General features: G+C 38.5%; 2 protein-coding genes across 2 annotated transcripts; both read left to right on the forward strand.

The window, feature by feature from the left end:
- The first annotated feature begins 4,736 nt into the window (after positions 1 to 4,736).
- Positions 4,737 to 6,145, forward strand: LOC127900781 (disease resistance protein RUN1-like). The gene is made up of 4 exons (XM_052436007.1): positions 4,737 to 5,218; positions 5,399 to 5,414; positions 5,560 to 5,636; positions 5,725 to 6,145. The coding sequence occupies exons 1-4, from the start codon at positions 4,737 to 4,739 to the stop codon at positions 6,143 to 6,145; spliced, it is 996 nt and encodes a 331-aa protein (XP_052291967.1).
- A 10,666-nt stretch (positions 6,146 to 16,811) lies between these two features.
- LOC127900782 (uncharacterized) lies at positions 16,812 to 18,930 on the forward strand. The gene is made up of 3 exons (XM_052436008.1): positions 16,812 to 17,523; positions 17,669 to 18,024; positions 18,247 to 18,930. Exons 1-3 carry the CDS (start codon positions 16,812 to 16,814, stop codon positions 18,928 to 18,930), a joined length of 1,752 nt encoding a protein of 583 aa, XP_052291968.1.
- The last annotated feature ends 5,972 nt before the right edge of the window (positions 18,931 to 24,902 follow it).

Consider the following 24,902-nt stretch of genomic DNA (forward strand, 5'->3'; position numbering starts at 1 on the left):
TTGCGTTGCGCGCGAGAGCTACTGCGTGGTTGTGTTGCTGCGGGACTGTTGCGCGCGAGAGCTGGTTCTGAGTTGCGTTGTGGGGCGTGCTCGTTGCTGGTGCTTGCGTTACGCACGACTGATGCTGCATTCTCCGGCTGGCTGGTTTGCTGCTGGCGTGCTGCAAACGGCTGGAGAAGAAAACAATTTCTGGAAAATTAGGGATTTTGTGAACAGTAAAATTTTTTTTTATTTTTTTTTAACAATGATTTTTTTTAAATAAATAAAAATATATATATATATAAAAGAAAGAACAAAAGAAATAAATAAATAAAATAAAATGAAAAAAAATTAATTAAAATTAATTTTTTTTTTCTGATGAATCACTTTGAGACACTAAAGATTTCAGAAGTACTTTTCTAATAAGCACGTGGGCACGCCTTAAAACTATTTTACTTTAAAAATTACAGAAGTACTTATTAGTTAAGACGTGGGCATGCCTTATCAAAAATTTTCTTCTGACCAAAATAAGCAAACACATTATTTTAAAAAAAAATCTAAATCAAAATTAAAAGAAGATATAACAAAAACCAAAATAAATAAATCACTTGGGTTGCCTCTTAAAAAGCGCCTTTGTTTTATGTCTTTGGCTAGACACATTTATGCATCAATCTCCATAATTTGGACTCTCGAGAGCCACATCCTCCACAATATTCACCGAAAAACCTTCATAAAAAGGTTTTAAGCGATGACCATTAACCTTAAGAACTCTGTCAGAGGTCGGACTCCGAATCTCAACTGCACCATGAGGAAAAACATTAGTAACAATAAAGGGTCCAACCCAGCAAGAACGTAATTTACCCGGAAAAAGTTTAAGCTTAGAATGAAAAAGAAGAACTTTTTGACCAACAGAGAACTCCTTTCTCAAAATCATTCTATCATGAAATGTCTTCGTCTTTTCCTTGTAAAAAATTTCCTGCGCTGTAGGGTTAATAACATCCACAGAAAATACCGAATGTTCCTCACTAGGATATTTCATGGCATCATTCATATTGAATTCTATAACCTCTCCATCAAACTCTATAGTGAGAGTCCCTTTATGTATATCCATTTTAGTCCTAGCAGTCTTAAGAAAAGGTCTTCCTAGCAAAATTGGGACAGAATTAGAGGAGTTATCATCTTCCATATCAAGTACATAAAAATCAACAGGAAAAACCAACTCATTAACTTGTACTAAGACATCTTCTAATACCCCATCAGGATATGCATTAGACCTATCAGCTAGTTGAATTATCACACCAGTTTCTTTTAATGGACCAATATTCAAAGATGAATAAATGGAACGAGGCATGACATTAATAGAAGCTCCTAGATCTAACAAAGCCTTTTCAACTCTAACACTACCAATTTTACAAGGGATAGTAAACATACCTGGATCCTTGCACTTAGGAGGTAGTTTCTTTTGGAGAACTGCTGAAACATTCTCCCCCATGTGAACTTTTTCATCTCCTCTTAATTTTCTCTTGGAGGTGCACAGTTCCTTAAGGACTTTAGCATATCGAGGTATTTGTTTTATAGCATCTAATAAAGGAATATTTACCTCAACCTTACGAAATGTCTCAAGGATGTCTTTCTCTTGTTCCTCCTTCTTGGATTTTGCAAATCGGCTTGGAAAAGGAGGAGGTATCACAATAGGTAGGGGTTTCGCTTTGGTGGGTTGTGCATCTTGAGATTGAGGCATTAATTCATTCTTCTCAAGCTCATCTTCTACATGCTTTGTCACTTTCTTACTAGGCTCTTGCAACTCCGTCCCACTTCTAAGGATGACAGCACTAACGTTTTGCTTTGGATTCACCTCAGATTGTGAAGGCAATCTCCCTAATACTTGAGACTCCAGACGGCTCACTGTAGTCGCCAATTGACTCATTTGGTTCTCCAAGTTCTGAATGCTTGCTGTAGTTGCCTGCTGAAATTGTTGAGTGTTAGTCGCAAATGATTTAACAATTTCTTCAAGAGATATACCTGACTTGGAGTTTGACTGTGGAGGTGCTGGTTGTCTTGGTGGATACTGTTGTGGGAATCCTGACGGCCTAACTCCATAGCTGAAGTTGGGATGATCCTTCCATCCCGGATTGTATGTTTGTGCATAAGGATCATACCTCCTCTGAGGCATGCCTGGAAATCCTCCAATTGCATTGGCTTGTTCAATGGGTTCTTCTTGAAGTGTAGGACACATATTAGTTGAATGACCCATATTGTAACATATACCACAAGTCTTCACCTGCTGCACATTACCTACAACAAACTTTTCCACAAGAGAAGTAAGTTTATCTAAACGTTGTTCAACAGAAGAAATATTTACCTCATTCACTTTCCTTGAAGTGAGCTCTTGCCTGCTGCTAAATTGTTGTGCATTGGCAGCCATATTTGATATCAACTCCCTTGCTTGAGTAGGGGTCTTGTTCACCAACACGCCTCCACTAGCAGCATCTATCATACTCCTATCCATCAATGACAGTCCTTCGTAAAAATATTGAATAAGAAGTTGATCAGAAATTTGATGCTGAGGACAGCTGGCACACAATTGTTTGAATCGCTCCCAATACTCATATAAAGTCTCCCCAGGAAGTTGTCTGATCCCACAAATATCTTTTCTGATGTTGGCAGCTCTTGAAGCAGGAAAGTACTTCTCAAGGAACTGCTTCTTCAAACCATTCCACGTTGTAATTGATCCAGGAGGCAAGTAGTACAACCAATCTTTAGCTAGCCCATCTACAGAGAACGGAAAAGCACGCAGCTTAATCTGCTCTTCAGTCACACCTTGTGGTCTCATACTTGAACACACAACATGAAACTCCTTAAGATGTTTATGAGGATCTTCACCTACAAAACCATGAAACTTGGGTAATAAATGAATAAGACCAGACTTTAATTCAAAATTTACCTCCAAGTCTACATATTGAATGCAGAGTGGTTGTTGATTCAAGTCTGGTTCAGCTAACTCTCTAAGAGTTCTTTCTACAGGTGCAGGTCTATCCATCACCTGTTCTTCTGAATCGCTAGATGATTCAACTAAATCAGGCACCGTATCTGTTTCAGAAAGCAAAGGCGACGAGGATCGTTGCTTAGCTCGCTTCGTCTGCTGTCTCAGCTGGCGAGCTGTCTTCTCGATTTCAGGATCAAACGAAAGTGTACCTGTACGAGAAGAACGAACCATACACCAAGTAAAACATAAAAAGGATTAAATAAATGACACCAATCCCCGGCAACGGCGCCAAAATTTGATGGGTGTCGAAGCCAACAAAAATAAATTCCTACTCTAAATAAATTGTGTATAGTGATTGAGCAGGGTCGTGTCCACAGAGATTGGTAATTATTTAAATCCTTTTAAAATGCAAAACATAAAATGGGGGTTTTGTTGACAATAATAAAAATCAAATTAAAATAATAAGAATGCAAATTAAAGTTGTAATTCAAATTGGAGAAAGCTCTGGTTCAAGGAATTAACTCAGCTTGATTCGACTACTGATCATTGATTCAAATATAGATTATTATTACTTATGAATAGACCGGTTATAGCTATTGAGACCCTCTAATAGCCAATCTCTCGTTAACTAGTCGATAACCAAGGTACGACCGTTGGTTATTTCCCTAATCAATGGACAACCCAAGATACGATCATAGGATTTAATCAATTGACAGCCTGAAAAACCAGAGAGACCCAAATCCTAATCAACACATATGATGATTCATTTAAATTAGATTGTTTATTCTCACAACACAACTCTCTGCTATGTTATTTGTCACAAACATTAAATTCTTCATACGATGAATCCTTTAATTGACAATAGATTAAGTTGATAATTAAATAGTGGCCAATTACCTAATTAACAAACATAATCATGAAAATAATTCAGAGAATAAACAAATACCCAAAAAGCAATAAAACAATTAAAGCACAAAAAAGATCTCACAGTAGTGATGAATCAAAGCTTCATTATCCTTCAACCAGAAAAATAAGTTTAGTTCTTCATAGAGAGAAGAGAAAAATTAGATCTAGGGTTTCTTTCTTTGTCTCCAATCCCAAAATCCCCTTTTCACAATAGATTCCTCCCTTAAATACTCTCTCTCTCTTCTCTTTTAGAATTCTATTTAAAATAAAATACTAATATTTGAATATTAAATTCGTAATTACAAAAATAACCAAAAATACAAAACACGTTAAACTAAAAACTGCAGGTCCGCAGTTGACAGCACGCGCCCACGCCTTATCAACAAAGTTCTTCTGACGCTCATAATTTCTCCAAGAGAACAATCATCCTTAAACATCATCTTTTAGCTCAATTTTATCACCAATCAATAGAATTGCACCTACAAAAGTAAAACACAAGTAAATCATTATTATTAAGTGCAAAACATAGATATTAAGGGAAGTAAACAATGCAAAACTAGTGCATAAATTGCACTCTAACAGTTATCTCGTCGGACTTTAACGTACTAGACTTGAGTTTCACTTCAGGAAAATGTAGAAATATCTGATAGGAAGAAGTCCAAAAAAGTCAAAGAACAATTAACGGGCAGAAGTTAGTCTATTTCAAAGGTTGAATATTAATCATGTTAATTTCACACAGATTTTTCAATTTCAATTTTGAAGAGAAGGAAAAATATAGATTACGGTTTATAGCTCAAATATTTTATTCTTACACCTTCTCTTAAGAATCTCCGTTTCTTTTAAATTTTTTGAAGTGTTTTCCTTCATGGCTTCATCATCTTCTTCTTCCAGCCTTACTGGTCATAGCAAATACAAGGTCTTCCTCAGTTTCCGTGGGGAAGATACTCGAAATGGTTTTACTAGCCATCTAGCTGCAGCTTTACATCGGAAACAAATACAATTCTTCATTGACGATGAAGAACTTGAGAAAGGTGATGAAATTTCGCCTGCCCTTTTTATTGCAGTTGAAACATCAGATATTTCGGTAATTATCCTCTCAAAAGACTATGCCTCTTCCAAATGGTGCCTCAATGAACTTGTCAATATTCTTGATTGCAAGAAAATGAATGGCAAAATTGTTATACCGGTTTTCTATCAAGTAGATCCATCTGATGTGAGAAAACAGAGGAGGAGCTTCGGAGAAGCTTTTGTTCACCATGAAAACAACTTTCCAGATAAGGTTCAGAAATGGAGGGATGCATTGACTGAAGCATCAAATTTATCTGGATATGATTCCACTGAATCCAGGTAACTCTTAGCTCCTTCATCCTTGTATCCATATATTATGAGAACCTTTTTTTTTTCTTTTAATCAAAAAATTTACAGCCCCTGTTTTTATCAATGAAAGAATACTCTTGCTTTATAACCTAGCTTGGTTCATTTTGAATTTTGACTCATCATTTTTTACATTTTAACAATACTTGCTAGGAATGAGGCTGAACTTGTGTGAAAGATTGTTGCAGATATTTCTAAGAAATTGGAAGTTTTGTCAGCCTCAGCTAATTTAGATGACTTTGTTGGGTTAAATTCATGAGTTGGGAAAATTAAATCATTGCTATCTCTTGAATTGCATGGTGTTCAAATTGTAGGAATTTTGGGCATGGGCGGTATCGGTAAAACAACCATTGCTAGTGTTGTTTTCTGCCAAATTTCCAGCACTTTCAAGGTAATTGCTTCATAAGAAATGTAAGAGAAGAATCAAACAAAAAGGGAGTAATACATGTTTGAGATGAGACTATTTCTGAAATGTCAAGAGAAAATCTGAAAATAAGAACTGCTATCATACCCCAAAGAATCAAAAAGAGGCTCCAGCTAATGAAAGTGTTGATTGTTCTTGATGATGTTCATGATGAATTCACAGAACTAAAAAGCTTAGCTAGAAGGTTACAATTTAGTGGCAGAAGTAGAATCATTATAACGTCAAGAGATAAAGGAGTGCTTGATAAGTGTGGAGTGAATAACATGTATGAGGTCAAGGGATTGAAATACAATAAAGCCCTGGAGCTCTTTTGTAGAAAAGCCTTTAGAGAAACCAATTGCTCTCATGATCTTTTGGAGCTCTCAGAGGAGGTGGTGCGTCATGCCGATGGCAATCCATTAGCTCTTGAAGTTTTGGGTTCTTCTCTTTATCAAAAGAGCAAACAACAATGGAAAGTTAATGAAGCTGATTTCTGAACCTAACATTTATAATGTGTTGAAAATCAGTTATGATGAGCTAAATTTGGAAGAGAAGAAAACATTTCTTGACATTGCCTGTTTCTTCACAGGAGAAGATATAGACTTTGTGAGAAGGATACGGGATGATCCTTCATCACTAGACACTTTCGTTGATAAGTCACTCATTACAATATTCTATAATGAGCTGCAAATGCATGATTTATTGCAAGAAATGGGTCAGACCATTGTTTGCCAAAACTGTGTCAGTAGACGAACAGGTTGTGGGATCACGAGGACGTCTATCATGTGCTAAAGAAAAATAAAGTAAGAATCTACCTGTTTTACTTTTATATGTAACAATACATGCACAATCAAATTTTCTCTCACACATGTTTTCAGTAAATTTGTTATTACCAAAAACGTCTTCAGACAATTGTTTGCCAAAACTCTGTCAGTAAACAGAACAGGTTGTGGGACCACGAGGACATCTATCATGTGCTAAAGAAAAATAAAGTGAGAATCTACCTGTTTTACTTTTATATGTAACAATACATGCACCATCAAATTTTCTCTCACACACATGTTTTCAGTAAATTTGTTATTACCAAAAACGTCTTCTGTCAATGTTACTTTTTTGGACGAAACAACCAAAACATTTCCTCATTTAGCTTTTATACTGATTCATTATAATATCATTTCATTTAAAACTCAAGAGCATCTCAGATTCCTAGTAATAGAAAAACATTTCTTTCAAACTAAAAAGCCTAGGTTAGTTATTTAGGCAATTGAACATTTTGGCTCCTCCATACACTTTTAAATGAGAGCGTCATTGGCAATAACCGAAAAGTAGATTAACTTAAGATAGAGCATCTCATGTGCTGCGGGGTATGAACTTTTTAAACCTTCATCTTCTGAACTTTTAGATAAGATAAAAATGAAAAAGGCTATAAATCAACGAAAAAGGAAGAGGATGATCACTAATGAGTTCAGATGTTGAATAAATATAAAAAAATAACAAATTAATATTTTATCTTCAATTAGGAAGTTTTTAATCAATTTTCAAAAGTTTTTGTAGTTTTATATGCATGCTCATTCTTTACTTTTGTTTGTAAGGGTACCAAAAAAATTGAAGGCATATTCCTTGACTTGTCAAAAATAAACGATATACATCTAAGTCCTCAAGCCTTTGCAAATATGTCCAATCTCAGATTGCTTAAATTCTATATGCCCAAACGTAATGATGTACCAATTATGAGTTCTAAAGTGCATCTTGACCAAGGTCTTGACTATCTTCCTAAAAAATTGAGATATCTCCATTGGCATGAATATCCTTTGAAAACACTACCATTTGGTTTTGAACCAGAGAATCTTATTGAGCTCAGTTTGCCTTACAGTAAAGTTGAACAAATTTGGGAAGGAAAATGGGTACGGTGTGCTAACACTAGAGCATTAAATTTTTCTTCTTTAGATAATACATAATTAATTATGAAATTCAGTGTACTAATAATGCAGATTTTGTTTATCTTTTGTTACAGAAAGCTTTCAAGTTAAAATCTGTTAAACTCCGACATCCCAAGTATCTCCTTAGGATGCCAGAACTATCAGCAACCCCCAAATCTTGAAAGAACAAATCTTTTGAATTGTACAGACTTTTCTAACATTTCCGCATCCATCCAGAATTTCAACCATCTCAGTAGGTTGTGTTTCAGGGGCTGCAAAAGTCTTAGATCCTTTCCAAGCATCTTCATCTTGCTTCTCCTATAGCTATGGATTTCTCATCTTATGTTAATTTCATAGAGTTTCCACAGATTTCTGGGAATATAATAGATCTAGACTTACGCGAAACTGCAATATAGGAAGTTCGCTCATCAATAGAGTGCCTAACTAATCTTCAAGTGTTAAGTTTGGATAGTTGTTCAAGGCTGAAGAGGGTTTCAACTAGAATTTGTAAATTGACTCTGATTTGGCTTTCTCTTTATGAGTGCTTAAACCTTGAGAGTTTCCCAGAAAGCATGGAGAAAATGGAACGTTTAAATCGAATCAATTTAGGCAGGACTACAATTACAGAGCAGCTGCGATCTTCATTTGAAAATCTAGAAGGGGTTGAAGTGCTGGGCTTAGAGATTGCTCTGCATCAGATGATTTGCCAAACATCAATGGCAATTTAATTCTTTTGAGTACATCAATGCACATGGATCAGCCATTAGTCAACTTCTATCCTCTGTTACAGATTCAAACGAATTTAAAAAACTTTGGTTCAAAGGATGCAGAGGTTTGGTGTCATTGCCTGCATCGTTATTATCATTTTTATCTCCTTTGGGATGCTACATTTAAGTGACTGTGCTTTAACAGCTATTCCGCGAGAGATTGGCTGTCTGCATTGAAGTGACTGGAAACACTAGATCTACATGAAAATAACTTTTGAGAGTTTACCTGCAAGTATCAAGCAATTTTCATGGTTGAGATATCTTTGCATAAGGAATTGCAATATGCTTCAGTCAATATCTGAGCCCCACTACATCTGAAAAGGTTAGGTGCAAGCAACTGCAAGCTGCTAAATCTTTGCCAGAGATTCTGTCATCTATAGAAGAACTAGATGCATTCGTACTCAAAAAGCTATCCAATTATGGATGCAAGAGAGATCATCCATTGAGTTCTGGTTTACTAATTGCTTGAAACTGGATAAAGAAGCAAACAACAAGAATTTGGCAGATTCACAACTAAGGATTCAACATATGGCAATTGCATCATTGAGACGATTTTATGAATTGGAAATGGTATGCAATTCTCTCTCTTTTCTCTGTCTATCTCTCTTCATTACATCTGAAATCATGAATTTCATTTTACAAGAATCTTGTGTACTCAGGGATTCCACCATAATCTTACCTGGGAGCAAAATTCCAGAGTGGTTCAGCAATCAAAGTTCAGGATCTGAAAATTCACATTTTTGATGTCTGCTGTCAATACAGCTTTGAAATGAGTACTCTCTCTGAAAGGAAACATGTTCGCTGCTGTTGTGTTTGTGATAGTTTTCGGATAACTAAAACGGGTCATATTGTGCTTGGATTTAGTCCCTGTGGGAATCTCGGGTTTCCCGATGATAACCACCATACAACTGTCTCATTTGAGTTCCTCTCAAAGTCCGATGTGGTATTATGTTGTGGTTTGTGTCCAGTATATGCAAATCCCAACAAGACCAAACCCAACAGTTTTACTCTCAACTTTGCTACCCAAATTTGGAAATTGGATGATAAGTGCAAGTGGAACTCCTGATGGAGAGGAATTTGAAACAAGTGAGAATTTGCAGAGACCAAATCAGCACACTGTAACAACTGAATCACTTGTTTACTTATATTCCTTTCTCTTCAGTAAGTCTTATGCTCCAATTGATTTCTATTTTTTTAATCCTTCTATTATCATTCATAACAATCTCTTTCTCTCTCTCAAGGAAAGAAAACAGAGAATATCTTACACTTGTTCAAAATTTTGCTGTGAAAATTCGTATTTCTTCTATTCATTCAAACAAATTTACGTAACGGAAGTGAAGTTTTGATGTTCTTTAGTGAATTACATTGTTTGAACATTTAAGATTTTCTTCATTTTGAGCCCTTGCTTTAATGAACCTCCCTGTTCATTTAAGGTGTATCAATTACAACTTGTACTTTTCTTTTTTTTACCTTGCCATTTCTTGCGTAATTTTAGGACGGTTATGTATATTATATTTGATTGGTTTACTCCTGCATATACAAATATGGTTATTAATTATTAATTTGCTTTCCTTATTTGGATTTATTTATTGACATTAAAGAAGATGTTTTGTTCTGCTAAAACTGAATGTAAGAAGTTGTGGTTTTAATTAATTTGGATTTTTGTTTTGAATCTCATGTTGTTTTAATCCTTTGTTGTTTTCATTATTAACAGTAGACAAAAAATAATCCTTTGGGCTGGACAATTTTTTACTTCATTTATAAGCACCGAGGTGTAATGTTTTGTTTGGTTAATGCAATTGTCGGCACATGAATATTAATGATGTTTCTTTTGCAATTTATTCTTGAAGGTCTCGTCATTATAACTTACTGTGATTTAAATGTGATGTACGATTGAGGTTTGGGCATAATCTTTTTATTTACTGTCCTTAGTTAAATAATAGCATTGGACTACAAACATGTAGAAAATACAGTGACTTGAATACATTTTCTTGGTCAGAGCACAGCTTCGAATGCATAACCACCTAGGTATTCAGTTATTGCTTGCTCCTAAGGCCAAGAGTCTGTTAGTTTTTGGAGGCTAGTTCAACATGTTGGGGGTTGTTTATACGCTATGAGAGCCGTTAGTGGCACAGATGTGCTTCAATAGCTTCACATAAGTTTGAAGAGCAGAAAACCGAGAAAGATTTTTTGCGGCAAGCAATCTATTGAAGGCTTTTTCTTCTGTTCCTTAGTGTGTGAAAACGCATGAATCAAGATGTCGATTTGGCAGCTCAGAAAAATGCTGTTTTACCTTTGTATAATTAAGCTGGCGGTTAGAGGGGACAAAGCAGTAATTATCATCCATATTTACTTGGCCATTGTGAGAGTTCCTTGCAGATTCAAATACCTTGTAATCTTGGGAGAAGATCTGATAGTTTCCAGGTTGAAATGAGGTCGTCTATGATCTACTGCCCCTGCAAACGTCAGTTCATGCTGAACCAAGTAAATCCTTTGTTTTGTTTTTTCTGTATGTCTTTGATTCTGACTTCCAGTTGTCTTTTGAGTTCTTAATTCAATGAATCCAGTGAATCTAGTGTACAGCTCAGTAGAAATAGAAGACAAAATTCCAGATGAATTGAGATGTTCAAGCTCTATCACAGTGCAATTAGAAATTCAAACCTTTTAACCCACATTCAAGTAAAAAGCCAAAGCTCTGGCTTACAATGCCGGTTGAGATTTGTGTTACATGCTATAGTTTATACCTCTGTTTGATTCAAGGATGCATTAACTAAGAAATTATTCAAAATCCCAAACAAGGACAGATGCTCCAAGATTGAAACAGGAAGCATTTAAGTACTTCATGAACAAGGACAAGGTCCCAGGAAAATTATCGAATAATTAATTAACTCAGAGTTCGTATGTGTTCTTTATCATTGCTGTAATTACATTATAGATATTATATCATAACTGCTAATCCGAAGAGCAGTGAGATGCTGTTGCAATTTCATCACGAGTCCTGATAAAGATCAGGTATCTTCGCTCTCATTAGCTCCTCCAATTTTATTCGAATTAAAGGGTTTCCCTATCTGTCATTGGCAAACAAGATGAATATTCTGGCTGATTCACAACTTAGAATTCAGCATATGGCAGTTACATCACCGGCACTATCTCTGATAACTTGGGAAACTTAAAATCCTTGAAGTGTCTCTTTGCTAAGAGATTGGCCATTAGTAAACTACCATCGTCTATTGCATATTTAAATGAAGTTATAAAGCTTTCATTTCGTGGATACAAAGGTTTGGTATTGCCTCCAATATTATCAGGTTTATCTTCTTTAGCAAAGCTAGATTAAGTGAGTGTGATGTCATGGAAATCCCTCAAGATATTGGCCGTGTTACCGTGTATCCTTATTGGAAATCTTGTAAGTGTGATTGACTTGGGTAGTTTACCCGCAAGAATTAAGCAACTTTCATGGCTGAGAGAACTTTACTTGAGCAATTGCAAAATGCTTCGGTCATTGCCAGAGCTTCCTTTACAGGTGCAATTGTTAGATGCATGTCACTGCGAGCAGCGCCAATCTTTGCCAGATCTTCCATCATGTCCAGAAGAACTACCTATATCCATACTTGACTCTACATCCAAACACTCCCTTGGAAGTACACACCAAGGTTTTAGCAGATCCACAATGGAGCTAATATTTACTGATTGCCTGAAACTGAATGGAGAACCCAGCAACATTTTGGAAGATTTACGACTAAAAATTCTGCATTTGGCAATTGCATCACTGAGACTATTCTACAAAGAGGGGTGCAATTATTTTTCTCTTTTCCTCTTCTTGTTGAAATCTGAAATCATGGTTTGAGTGAGAACAGAAATCGAAGCAATCACACGAGAACAAATCAATTTACGTCGTCCAGTCTTTTTCAAGACCTACATCCACAAGTAAAGCAATCAGAGAGCTCTTCTTGTTAAATTATAAGGGCCTCTTCTTGTTAAAATTCAATGAAGAATTTTATAGAGTATGAGTAATACATTTATTAGAGAACAAGATAGACCTCTCTCTCTTATATATCACACTGCAATGACTCTCGTACACGTCTGAAGTTAGCTGGATCACCAATAGCTATTCAACTGTTTCAAAGTTGATTTGCTGTGTGTACTGCGATTGAATAGATGGGTGATTCCGTAATCGTGGTGGATATTTCGAGGTTGGATGTAGCTAGTGTTTGGAAACAAAGACTGTCTGAAACCAAACATGCTGATGACTTTTGGTATTTGGTTAATCAAGTGTCCACTTGCTCGGATCATATCCATGTTGGATATCGTCCTTGTTTCAATTTTGGGCTACCTGATGGTACATCCATCTCACTTCACTAATAATCTCTTCACAAATAATGAAAATGCTCACAAGGTGAAATCTTGTGGAGTACGTCCAGTGTATGTTCATCCCAATCTGACCAAACCCAACACTTTTACTATAAAAATGCTGCCACCATGTGAAGAAGATTGCAATGAAATCAGGAAAGGGCACTATGATTTCCACGATTAAAATTAGGCCAGACCACTAGAACTTCTGGAAGACTCGAAGTATGAGAATAAGAGCTGTTGGTGGCACAGAAGAGCTTCGGGAAGTTATCGATAAGTTTGAAGACCAGAAAACCAAGACAGACTCTTGATGCAAGCAATCCATTGATTCCCCCCCCCCCCCCTTTATGCTCATTGGTGTGAAAATGCATTAATTGATATATATATATATATATATATATATATTGGTACATAGGGAGCCCCAAAGAGGGTTAAGACGTTACTAGACGGGGATAGGCATTAATTGATATTTTATTTTAGATAGCTTTAAAAACTAAATACTGTCGTATCTTCCTCTAAGCTGGTGAGTTACTTCGCCATTCTGGCAGTTCTTTGTTGATTTAGATTCCCCGTAATTTGAGGGTAACCCTCTATATTTCCAGATAGGAAAAAAAAAAAAAAAGCCATTTCTGATCTTTTGTCCTGAATCACGTAAATGCAGATTGAACAGTATGGAACAATTATGAACAAGGGAATATATGGAACAGAAATAACAGGCGAGTGTGTGACTATGTGAGTTGAGAGAGAGAATTGTTTTTCAACCGTCTGGGCAACAACTTGTTTTCTGGAAGTAGTGAAACCATTTTAGGGCATGGAGAATAAAGCACATGCCGCCTAAAAGCCATGAAGAAACAGAGCATCACTTGTAATAAAAGTCCCGCCGTCCAATGTCCATGAAGGCAACTTACAAGATCATATAAGTTTATTTGGAAGTTTGAAGTGGCGGGAAAAATCATGCGTCCAAAAGCACTGGCGGATTATTTTTTGTTATGATAAAGTTTCTAGATGCACTTTTAACTTCCAGTTTTACCATTTAAATGTTATGCTACATTAACTCTAAGCATCTGAATGCAGACCCTCTTTCTTTGTGGGCATGTTGTTGCGGACCGCTCAATTTGTTAGCCTAATTTGCCCACCAAGAGCACAAGACAAAGTCAAGAGTGTTAGCTTGGCCCAATTCCCAACAGTTCTAGAAAACTCTAGCACATTGAGCTTGTAAATACTCTAGAATTCTCTATACATTTCCAGCACATGTAAATTCTAGATAGTGGGTAGATTTCTCTAGAATCTCTAGAGCTTGGCAAGCCTCCCCTATAAATATGGGATGACATTAGGCATTTGAACAACAAGCTTAGCACAAGCAACTCAACACTTGTAAGCTCTCTTATAAATTCTCTTTTGTGCAATTCAAGTTTTCTTATTCGGCTCTATTGCTCTCTTCTCTAGTTCGAGAAGCTCAAGGCTTACTTAATAACGTTCGGCAAAGTTGTCTAAGTGCCGCACGGGTTTGCTACGCAAAATACTCATCTCGTGACAAGTGGTATCACAGCTAAGATTTGTACGCACGCAAGTTTGCTTACAAGTAATGGCCAACACTTCGAATCCAGCACAAGAGGGTGTTGTTGGTGTGGATGTTCCATCGGAAACAAGCCGCGACCGTGAGGGAGATCGCACCCAAGGCAAGCGCGGCAAGTCCAAAGCCCCATCCGTGGATGCGTTGGAGCCTCGTGTAACTAATCTTGAAATCGCATTGTCCGCCGCTCAAGACAGCCTCGAGGGATTAGAGGAAGGAGTGGACGGTCTCGAGGGAGAATATGCCGAGTTCACGGTGACAACCAAAGCCCTCATCCAAGAGCAAGCGAACACTCTCCGAGGTGAGTTTCATTCTTTTCATGATGAGTTGCTCAAACTTCATAGCTTTGTTCAGGATGAACTATGCGTTGTCCATGCGGAAGTGGAGGAAGTCCACTTGGATTGGGCATGGCACAAGCACACACTCTCCACTAGTCTAGCTTCCCCAAGTACGTGTGATGCGCGCTGCATTAATGTGCCAAAGCCCGACACCTACGATGGCACACGCAACACCACAATCATGGACAATTTCCTCTTTGGGCTTGATCAATTCTTTGATGCCATGGGTGTCCGAGACGAGGCATCGAAAGTGGGCACTGTACCCACCTATCTTCGAGGCACTGCACAACTATGGTGGCGTCACAAGCATGGCGAGATGGGCAAGGACATTTGCACCATCGACACTTGGGCCGACTTTAAGCAAGAACTCCGAAAGCAGTTCGCCCCAAGCAATGCGGAGAAGGAAGCGCGAGCGCGCCTATGTCGCCTCAAGCAATTGGGTAGCATTCAAGACTACATCAATGAGTTCACTACCCTTATGTTGGAGATAAGCAACATGTCCGACAAGGATTCTCTCTTTTACTTCCAAGATGGCCTCAAGGATTGGCCCAAGACCGAGCTTGATAGGCGTGGCGTTCAAACACTTGACGACTCCGTTACCGCTGCAGAATCGCTCACCGAATACTCTACCCAATCCAAAGACAAAAAGGCCAACCAAGGCAAAGGTGGGGGAGAGAGTCGTAAGGAAAAAGGCAATAACCGCAAAGATTGGGGGCAGAAAAAGCCGCCTAGCAACAAGAGCGGGCAAGGAAAATCAGAGAGCAAGAAGGAGGCACCGAAGCCACGCAACCCATGCTTCATATGCAACGGTCCTCATTGGGTACGAGACTGTCCGGAGAAGAAGTCGCTCAATGCTCTCGTAGCCCAACTCAAGAGCAACCCCACAATGTCCTCGGAGGAACCCCAACTTAGCATGGGTTCTCTCCAATGTCTTGGCGCACTCAACCGCCAACAGCCCGCACTTAAGAAGAAAGGGCTTATGTATGTAAGCATAAAGATAAACGGCCAGACCATTCGCGCGCTGATAGACACGGGAGCAACACACAATTTTGTGTCCGTAGACGAGGCCAAGCGCTTAGGCCTCAAGGCCACCAAGGAAGGAGGCACGATGAAGGATGTGAACTCACCCGCCAAGCCAATTGCGGGAATTGCACAAGGCGTGCACATTACACTCGGTACGTGGAGCGGAAAGCTTGACTTCTCCATTGTGCCCATGGACGACTTCAAGATGGTCCTCAACATGGAATTCTTCGACCAAGTCCATGCCTTCCCGCTACCCGCTACGAACTCCCTAAGCATCCTCGACGGGAGCAAGGCATGCATGGTTCCCACGGAATGAGGCAAGTCCGAGGAGAAGACACTCTCCGCCATGCAATTCAAAAGGGCTTTCAAGAAGGACCCAAGTTTCTTAGTCTCCATTCGGGAACTAAACGAGGAAGGAGATTGTGGAAAGTCGCCAAGCTAAGTCCCTTCGCGAATATAAGTCGTCCTCAATGAATATAAGGACGTGATGCCTCCAGAACTTCTGAAGAAGCTCCCACCTCGATGAGAGGTAGATCGTGCAATCGAGCTAGAACAAGGCGCGAAGCCACCAGCCTTGGTGCCCTACCACATGGCGCCGCTCGAACTAGAGGAGTTGCGGAGACAACTCAAAGACTTGCTGGACGCGGGATACATTCGCCCCTCAAAAGCCCCCTTCGGTGCACCCGTCCTCTACCAAAAGAAAAAGGATGGATCCCTGCGGATGTGCATCGATTATAGAGCGCTCAACAAGATCACCATAAAGAACAAGTATCCGATTCCTTTGATTGCGGACTTGTTCGACCAGCTTGGCAAAGTGCGATACTTCACCAAACTCGACTTGCGCTCCGAGTACTATTAAATGCGCATCGCCAAGGGAGACGAACCGAAGACAGCGTACACAATAAGGTACATGTCTTTCAAATTCCTTGTGATGCCTTTTGGCCTTACTAATGCACTCTCCACATTTTGCACATTCATGAACAAAGTACTCCAACTATTTCTCGACCGCTTTGTGGTCGTGTACTTGGATGACATCGTGGTGTATAGCACCACACTCGAGGAGCATGCCCAACATTTGCGACAAGTCCTCCAAGTACTCCGTGACAACGAGCTCTTCCTTAAGTTAGAGAAGTGCTCGTTTGCCCAACAAGAAGTGGAGTTCCTTGGCCACAAGATTGTGGGCGGGAAAACTCATGATGGAGAATGCCAAAGTGAAGGCCATTCTCGAGTGGGAACCTCCCTCAAAAGTGCCCGAACTTCGCTCATTTTTTGGGCTGGTGAACTACTACCGCTGCTTCATCAAGGGCTACTCAGCCAAGGTGGCACTCTTGACAGATTTGCTCAAGAAAAATAGAACGTGGCATTGGTCCGAAGAGTGCCAACGAGCATTCGAGGAGTTAAAAAGGGCAATTTCGGAGGAACTCGTCCTCGCTCTTTCGGACCACACAAAGCCCTTCAAAGTTCAAATGGATGCTTCAGATTTCTCCATAGGTGGAGTCCTTATGCAAGAAGGCCACCCCATAGCGTTCGAGAGTCGAAAGCTAAACGATACAGAACGCCGTTACACGGTGCAAGAGATGACATCCATCATACATTGCTTGCGGGTGTGGCGACATTACTTGCTAGGCTCTCACTTTACGATCATGACGGACAACGTAGCGATGAGCTACTTTCAAACACAAAAGATGTTGAGTCTGAAGCAAGCATGGTGGCAAGAGTTTCTTGCGGAATTCGACTATCGGCTCCAGTACAAATCGGGTAAAGCCAATGTCGTTGCGGACGCTCTAAGCCGCAAGGCCGAATTGGCAACACTTAGCATAAGCCAAAAGCCAAGCGAAGTCCAACCTTGTCTCATGCATCAAGGAAGGCCTCCAACAAGATCCGCTAGCAAAGGACTTGCTGGAGAAGGTGCTTGAGGGAAAGACAAGGCGATTTTGGCAAGAGGAATGCATCCTCCTCACCAAGGGAGATCGACTGTTTGTGCCAAGGTGGGGAAACTTGCGGAAAGAAGTTATCAAGGAGTGCCATGACTCTAAGTGTGCTGGTCACCCAGGAATCGAGCGCACCACCGCACTAGTCCAAGCCTCGTATTTTTTGCCACACATGAGAGATGACAGCGAAGCATACGTTCAAACTTGTCTTGTGTGCCAACAAGACAAAGTGGATCATCAACTTCCAGCGGGATTATTAGCGCCGCTACCACTCGCAACAAGGCCATGGGAAAGTGTCTCCATGGACTTCATCACATCGTTGCCCAAGTCTGAAGGGTGCGGTAGCATCATGGTCGTTGTCGACTGTTATAGCAAGTACGCCACTTTCATTGTCGTACCAGCCAATTGCAAAGCGGACGAGGTAGCCCACCTATTCGTCAAGCACATTGTGAAGTTTTGGGGAGTTCCGAAGAGCATTGTGAGTGACTGAGACCCTCGGTTCATTGGGCATTTTTGGACGGAGCTTTTCAAAATGTTGGGGACTGATCTCAAGTTCTCGACAAGCTTCCACCCACAAATGGATAGGCAGACCGAGTGCATCGATGGCCTCCTCGAGATGTACTTGAGGCATTATGTGAGCGCTCACCAGCGGGATTGAGTGAAGCTACTCGACATCGCCCAATTTTCTTACAACTTGCAGCCTAGTGAGGCTACGAGCAAGAGTCTGTTCGAGATCATCGTGGGATTCCAACCCTTGACCCCTAATGCCATAGCCTCAACTTACGGAGGGAAAAGCCCCGCAGTACACAAGCTCACCCGTGAATGGCACGAGGAAGCGGATATCACGCGAGCCTACCTTGACAAAGTCGCGAGGAAGATGAAAAAGTGGGCGGATACAAGGAGACGGCATGTTGAGTACAAGGAAAGCGATCAAGTCATGGTCAAGCTCCTACCCCAACAATTTAAAACTTCACGGAAAGTTCACAAGGGGTTAGCGAGGCGCTACGAGGGACCCTTCCGAGTTGTACGACGTGTGGGCAACGTCTCATATCAACTCCAACTTTCGCCAAGACTCAAGATCCATCCGATCTTCCATGTGAGCCTTCTCAAGCCATACCACATAGATGTGGAAGACCCGAGTCGCGGAGAATCAAGGCGCCCACCAACCGCTGTTGTCACCGCATTCGACAAAGATGTGGACTACATCCTTGCGGATCATGTGGTTTCGAGGAGAGGCGTGCCAGCATATAGTGAGTACTTGGTGAAGTGGAAAAACCTGCCCGAGAGCGAAGCCACTTGGGAACGTGAAGATGATTTGTGGCAATTCGCTGAGCACATCCAATGCTTCAAGCACCAGAGCGCGACGAGGACGCCGCGAGCTTAGGTGGGGGAGGATGTTGCGGACAGCCCAATTTGCCCACCAAGAGCCCAAGACAAAGCCAAGAGTGCTAGCTTGACCCAATTTCGGAAAGTTCTAGGCAACTCTAGCACATTGAGCTTGTAAATACTCTAGAATTCTCTATACATTTCCAGCACATGTAAATTCTAGATAGTGGGTAGATTTCTCTAGAATCTCTAGAGCTTGGCAAGCCTCCCCTATAAATATGGGATGACGTTAGGCATTTGAACAACAAGCTTAGCACAAGCAACTCAACACTTGTAAGCTTTCTTGTAAACTCTCTTTTGTGCAATACAAGTTTTCTTATTCGGCTGCTCTTTTCTCTAGTTCGAGAAGCTCAAGGCTTACTTAGTAACGTTCTGCAAAGTTGTTTAAGTGCCGCACGAGTTTGCTGCGCAAAATACTCATCCTGTGACAATGTGCTTTGTAGTTAATTGTTCTACAAAATGACTTAAATGTTAGGTAATGGAAAGTTTGTGTCAAGCTCATATTGGTTTTAATTTCGCTTGATGCTTTTTTCAACTGTTAATTAAAAAATTGATCGATATTATTTGAGCCCATATAAAATCATAGTTGTTTCCGAGTTTAGCGGCAACTTGTAGTGGGTTGTTTCAAGTATCGTCATCTAACAGTTCGATAAAATGACTCCTTAATATTTTAAATGATTCATTGAAAGTTACTCCATGGAAACCTTTAAAAAAGGAAACCGAAAAGTCAAAGGCGAATTAATGATAAAAGCAAGCTCCAAACACTTTTAATCGTTATTTACTTGGCATTTTCAAAGTGCTTTGTAGATTTAGATTCCTTCTAATTTTTTCAGCTGCAGATCGAAGAATTTATTTAGAAAATATTAAAAAAGGGACGAGTTATTATAATTTATTGAAATTTTCATATACTGATCTTGTATAATTCAATGTCAATGATAGATATTCGAAGCCAAAAATTAGATAAAATTGTGTCAAAATTTTATATAAAAGGTTTAATTTCAATTATTCAATTAAAAAGAATTGTATTTAATAAAGTTTCAAGAAATTTCTAAACACGCCAAAAAAGAGTCAGCAACAGAAAAGTCATAGGAAATTATGCGGGAGTTTGGTGAGAAGAAAGCTGTAAGCACTTGCCATGGATATATTTCTACTTTCATATCTAATTCATTCTTAAATCTACTCTCCCAACCCTCACGATTAGATAGTCTCTGTTTCTGTCACTGAAATTACAAATATATGGCTTCATCCCGTTTCTTCTTGCATAAGGGAATGGCATTTTGCTCTCTACAATGTACTTTGAATACTCTCACTAAGTACACACATTTATAAATTCTCAAAAATCACTTTTTAATGTGAATACTCTTATAAATATCAAAATAATTCTCATTACATTCTTACATCCATCAACCAATGCCGTTTGATGCTCGTGTTTGTGCATAAAATACTAATGATTTTTATCTTCTTCACCTACTTCATGCATTTTTTTTTCTGCAATTGCTTATTTTTGTTTCATTATTTTTTTAAAGAAAAATCATCATCCACATGTCACTTATTTATTAGATGATGAATAGAAAATTATTTGTTGCTCAATTTGACCATTATTTGATGAATATCATATTATTTGAGACTCAAATGTTGGGATGATAAAGAATGAATTTCATTTTTTTTTTAATTTTGAACTAACATTTAGGGTCCTACCAATAAAAAAAAAAAATCATATTCAAATCTTATATCAATCCAAGATTGGCCCTGCAAATTAAGATTTAGAGAGAAAGAGGAAAAAATTTTAAAAATAACTGAGGGTGTCAAGATAACAGGTTTGTAATTCACAGAAACTACAAAATTTATCAATTTTGAAAGTTTGAGCGGTGTTTAGAGATTAATTTTTTTTTTGTTAGTTTAATTTAGCAAATGGTCCTAAAATTTTCTTTTTCTCTTATATGGATATTCAAAAAAGAAAATCAAAGATTGAAAAATTATTTTCATTTAACGAGCTCTTAATTAATAAAGTTCACTAATGTTTCTTTTTTATTTTAGGCTAGCTCATTCTATGTTTTTGTTTATAAGGAGACCGATTCAATTGAAGGCATATTTTTGAATTTTTCCACAACAAAGGGCATCAATCTAGACTCAAGACACTTCTTTAATATGTCTAATCTGAGAGTGCTTAAATTTTATATACCCAAGATTGTGGTCCATATGAGCATTGAAGAGGAGCTTTTAGACTCTGGAGTACAGCTTCCAGATGGCCTAGATTATGTTCCTAAGAAATTGAGATATTTTCACTGGCACAAATATCAATTGAGAACAATGCCATCAAATTTCAAGTCTAAGAACCTTATTGAGCTGAATTTACCTTTTAGTAGAGTTACGCAAATTTGGGAAGGAAAAAAAGGTATGCTTTGTACAAATATTAAAACATTAATTTTTCTATCTTTAAATATACCTATAATTAATTGTTGAATTCAATGTTGCTTTTTTTATTCATATAGTCTTTGTATATCTTTTGTTACAGAAAGCTTTCAAGTTGAAGCCTATTGACCTCTGCCATTCTCAATATCTCATAAGATGCCGAGTCCATCGAAACGCCAAATCTTGAAAAAATAAATCTTTGGAATTGTACAAGTTCAGCTTGTGTTCCCTCATCAATCCAGAATTTTGACCACCTCAGTATGTTGTGGCTGCAAAAGTCTTAGGTCCTTTCCGAGTAACCTTTATTTTTTTTTCTCATGTGACTATTGATTTCACCTCTTGTGTTAATCTAACAAAGTTTCCACAACTTTCTGGGAATATAACAAGGCTGTACTTAGACAAGACTGCAATAGAAGAAGTTCCCTCATCAATAGAGTGCCTAACTAATTTTCAACGCTTACATATAAATAGATGCAAAAGGCTGAAGAGAGTCTCAACTAGCATCTCTAAATTAAAATCTCTGATTGCGCTTTCTGTTTATGGGTGCTTAAACCTCAAGAGGTTCCCGAAAAGCTTGGAGAAAAAGAACATTTAAATCAAATCAATTTTGGCAGGACTCCAATTACAGAGCAACTTCCATCTTCATTTGAAAATGTGGAAGAACTTGAAATACTGGGTTGCTCTGAACCAGATAATTAGCCAAATACCATTGGTAATTTTAAATTTGAGTACATGGGTGAACATGGATCAGCCATTAATCAACTACCATCCTTATCATCAGGTTTGGTGTCATTATCTGCGTCGTTATTATCCGAGTTATCTTCTTTGTGTTGGCTAGATTTGGACAACTGTGGTTTAAAAGCTATTCCGCAAGAGATTGGCTGTCTATGCTCATTGGAAAGATTATTTCTAGTTGGCAATAGCATTGAGAGTTTACCTACAAGTATCAAGCAACTTTCACGGCTAGAAGTTCTTGACTTGAGCGATTGCAACAGGCTTCAGTTGATACCGGAGCTCCCACCACATTTGAAAAAGTTATGCGCAAAAGATTGCGAGCGATTCCAATCTTTGCCTGAGATTCCATCATGTCTAGAAGAACTAGATGCATCCGTACTTGAAAGGGCATCCAAACACTCCTTTGAAGGAGCAAACAACAAGAATTTGGCAGATTCTGAACTAAGGAGTCAGCATATGGCGGTTGCATCATTGAGACTATTTTGTGAATTGCAAGACAAGGTACGCCAATTCTCTTCGTGATCCTCTATCACTCTTCGTTACATTTGAAATCATGATTTTCCTTTTGTTAGGAAATTGATGGGTGTAGCGGACACGCAAATAAAGTGAAATTGAGAAATAACGAGACACAAAATCACACATGGACACAAAAAATTACGTGGTTCGGCTTTTAGCCTACATCCACGGGCGAAGACAGAAGAAAAATATTTTACTAGCAAAAAAAGAGTTACAACTATTGTAGTATTTTAGCTCACTACCCAAAATCCTAATACACCCAAACTCTCAAATCACTAAACTTTTAAAATCACTCTCTAAATAAAGAAAAAGAACTGAAGAACTCGATGCACAAAATGAGGGAAACGCCTTTCCTTATATAGCTAAAATTCAGCTATTGTGCATTTTATTATTTTATTATTTATTATTATTTTATTTTTTCTTTACGTGGCCCTACGCTTTATCTTTTGTTTCTTCTTTTTTTTCTTCTTTCTTCTTTTTTCTTTCTTCTTTCTCTTTTTTTTTCTTCTCTCTTTTTTCTTTTTCTTCTTCCTCTTTTGTTTTCTTTCTTATTTTCCTATGCCCTTTTCGGTGGGGCATTGACATTCTCCCACTTGGAGATTTGATTGGGAACCAATCAATCTCCACATTATCCTTTCTGCTTCGCCATTATCATGTTGCTTACGTTTCTACTAGGCCACAAGAGGATCTACTCTAGACAAACTTATCAGCATTTATTGGCTTGGTCAAAACATCTGTTAGGTTCTCCTTTGTAAGGTTTTTTTTGTAAATCCACATTTTCGTCTTCCATTACTTCTCGAACAAAGTGATACTGAACTCCTATGTGCTTTGACCTGGAATGAAAGACTGGATTCCTTGCAATGTGCAAGGCACTCTGACTGTCACAAAACATAGAATTTTTGCTTGTTTGTGCCCGAGCTCCTCCAATAACCTTTGTATCCAAATAGCTTCCTTGCAAGCTTGTGCAGCTGCCACATATTCTGCTTCTATTGTAGATAAGGCCACAAGGGTCTACAGTTTTGAAACCCAACTTACAGCTGCTCCTGTAAGTGTAAACACATAGCCAATAGTGGATTTTCTTTTATCAAGATCTCCTGCAAAATCTAAATCCACATAGCCCTTGACAGTAAACTCTGATCCTCCATAATATAATGCAACATCTGAGGTTCCTCTGATATATCTTAAGATTTTCTTCACAACTATCCAATGCTCTCTACCAGGATTCGCCATGTATCGGTTGACTGCTTCCACTGCTTATGCATTAATGTCTGGTCTAGTAATATTATAGCGAACATCAAACTTCCCACTGCTGATGTATACGGTACTCGAGACATCTCCTTCCTCTCTGCTTCATTGCTAGGATATATACTTAAAGATAATTTGAAATTAATAGGAAGTGGGGTAGAAATTGGCTTACAATCATGCATGTTGAAGCGTTGCAAGATTTTCTTCAAGTAGTTCTTCTGAGAAAGTCAAATCTTCCTATTATTTCTGTTTCGGTGAATTTGCATCCCTAGAATCTTGTTTGTTGGTCCCAAATCCTTTATTTCGAACTCTCTAGCTAATTGTGCCTTCAATTCTTAGACTCGATCTTTGTTGGCGCCTGTTACCAACATATCATCCACATACAACCGCAAAATAATGAAATCATTATCTTCAAACCTCTTGTAATATGCACAATGATCTGAACTGAGTCTGTTGTATCCAAGGCTTATGATGAATGAATCAAATCTCTTATACCAACACCTCGGCGCTTGTTTGAGACCGTATAGAGATTTGTTCAACCTGCAAACTAAGTTCTCCTTTCTTTTTTTTAGCAAAACCTTTTGATTTGAGCATATAAATTTCTTCTTCAAGTTCTCCATGAACAAATGCAGTTTTCACATCTAACTGCTCTAGATGTAGGTCAAATGTAGCTCATATCGCCAAGGCTACTCTGGTTGGGGGGTGTGTTAAGTGTTAGAAAGTGTATATTTATAAAGGAGAAAATTGTCATTTTACATTGCAAGTCTTATCAACACTCTTACTTTTATGTATTTAACCTTGTGATTTAATTACGTGTGTTTTATTTTAATTAAGTATTTTATATATTTTAGGGGCATCATGGTCATTTCACAATGAATGAGAAATCAGACGGCAAAACAGACATCACTTTTGAACTCAGGACAGTCGAAAACCTTAGGAAGAGCAAAAAAGGAAAAATGTCGCTGTTCACATGTACGGTATTGTCTACGTTACTGTTCACGACACTGTTCACATAGACGGAACGATGACGTGGCATTGACCGATGATGTGGCATTAACTGAT

This window comes from Citrus sinensis, chromosome 3, assembly GCF_022201045.2.
Source record: "Citrus sinensis cultivar Valencia sweet orange chromosome 3, DVS_A1.0, whole genome shotgun sequence".
Lineage (NCBI taxonomy): Eukaryota > Viridiplantae > Streptophyta > Magnoliopsida > Sapindales > Rutaceae > Citrus > Citrus sinensis.

Excerpts from the sequence above, each read along its gene's own strand:
- LOC127900781 (XM_052436007.1), top strand. The coding sequence starts at position 4,737 with ATGGCTTCATCATCTTCTTCTTCCAGCCTTACTGGTCATAGCAAATAC. Across the intron at positions 5,637-5,724 it reads AAATTTCCAGCACTTTCAAG|AGAAAATCTGAAAATAAGAA; the intron begins GTAATTGCTTCA and ends TGAAATGTCAAG.
- LOC127900782 (XM_052436008.1), top strand. The coding sequence starts at position 16,812 with ATGGAGAATGCCAAAGTGAAGGCCATTCTCGAGTGGGAACCTCCCTCA. Across the intron at positions 17,524-17,668 it reads CAAAGGACTTGCTGGAGAAG|GAATCGAGCGCACCACCGCA; the intron begins GTGCTTGAGGGA and ends CTGGTCACCCAG. Across the intron at positions 18,025-18,246 it reads GGGGAGTTCCGAAGAGCATT|CCTAGTGAGGCTACGAGCAA; the intron begins GTGAGTGACTGA and ends TACAACTTGCAG.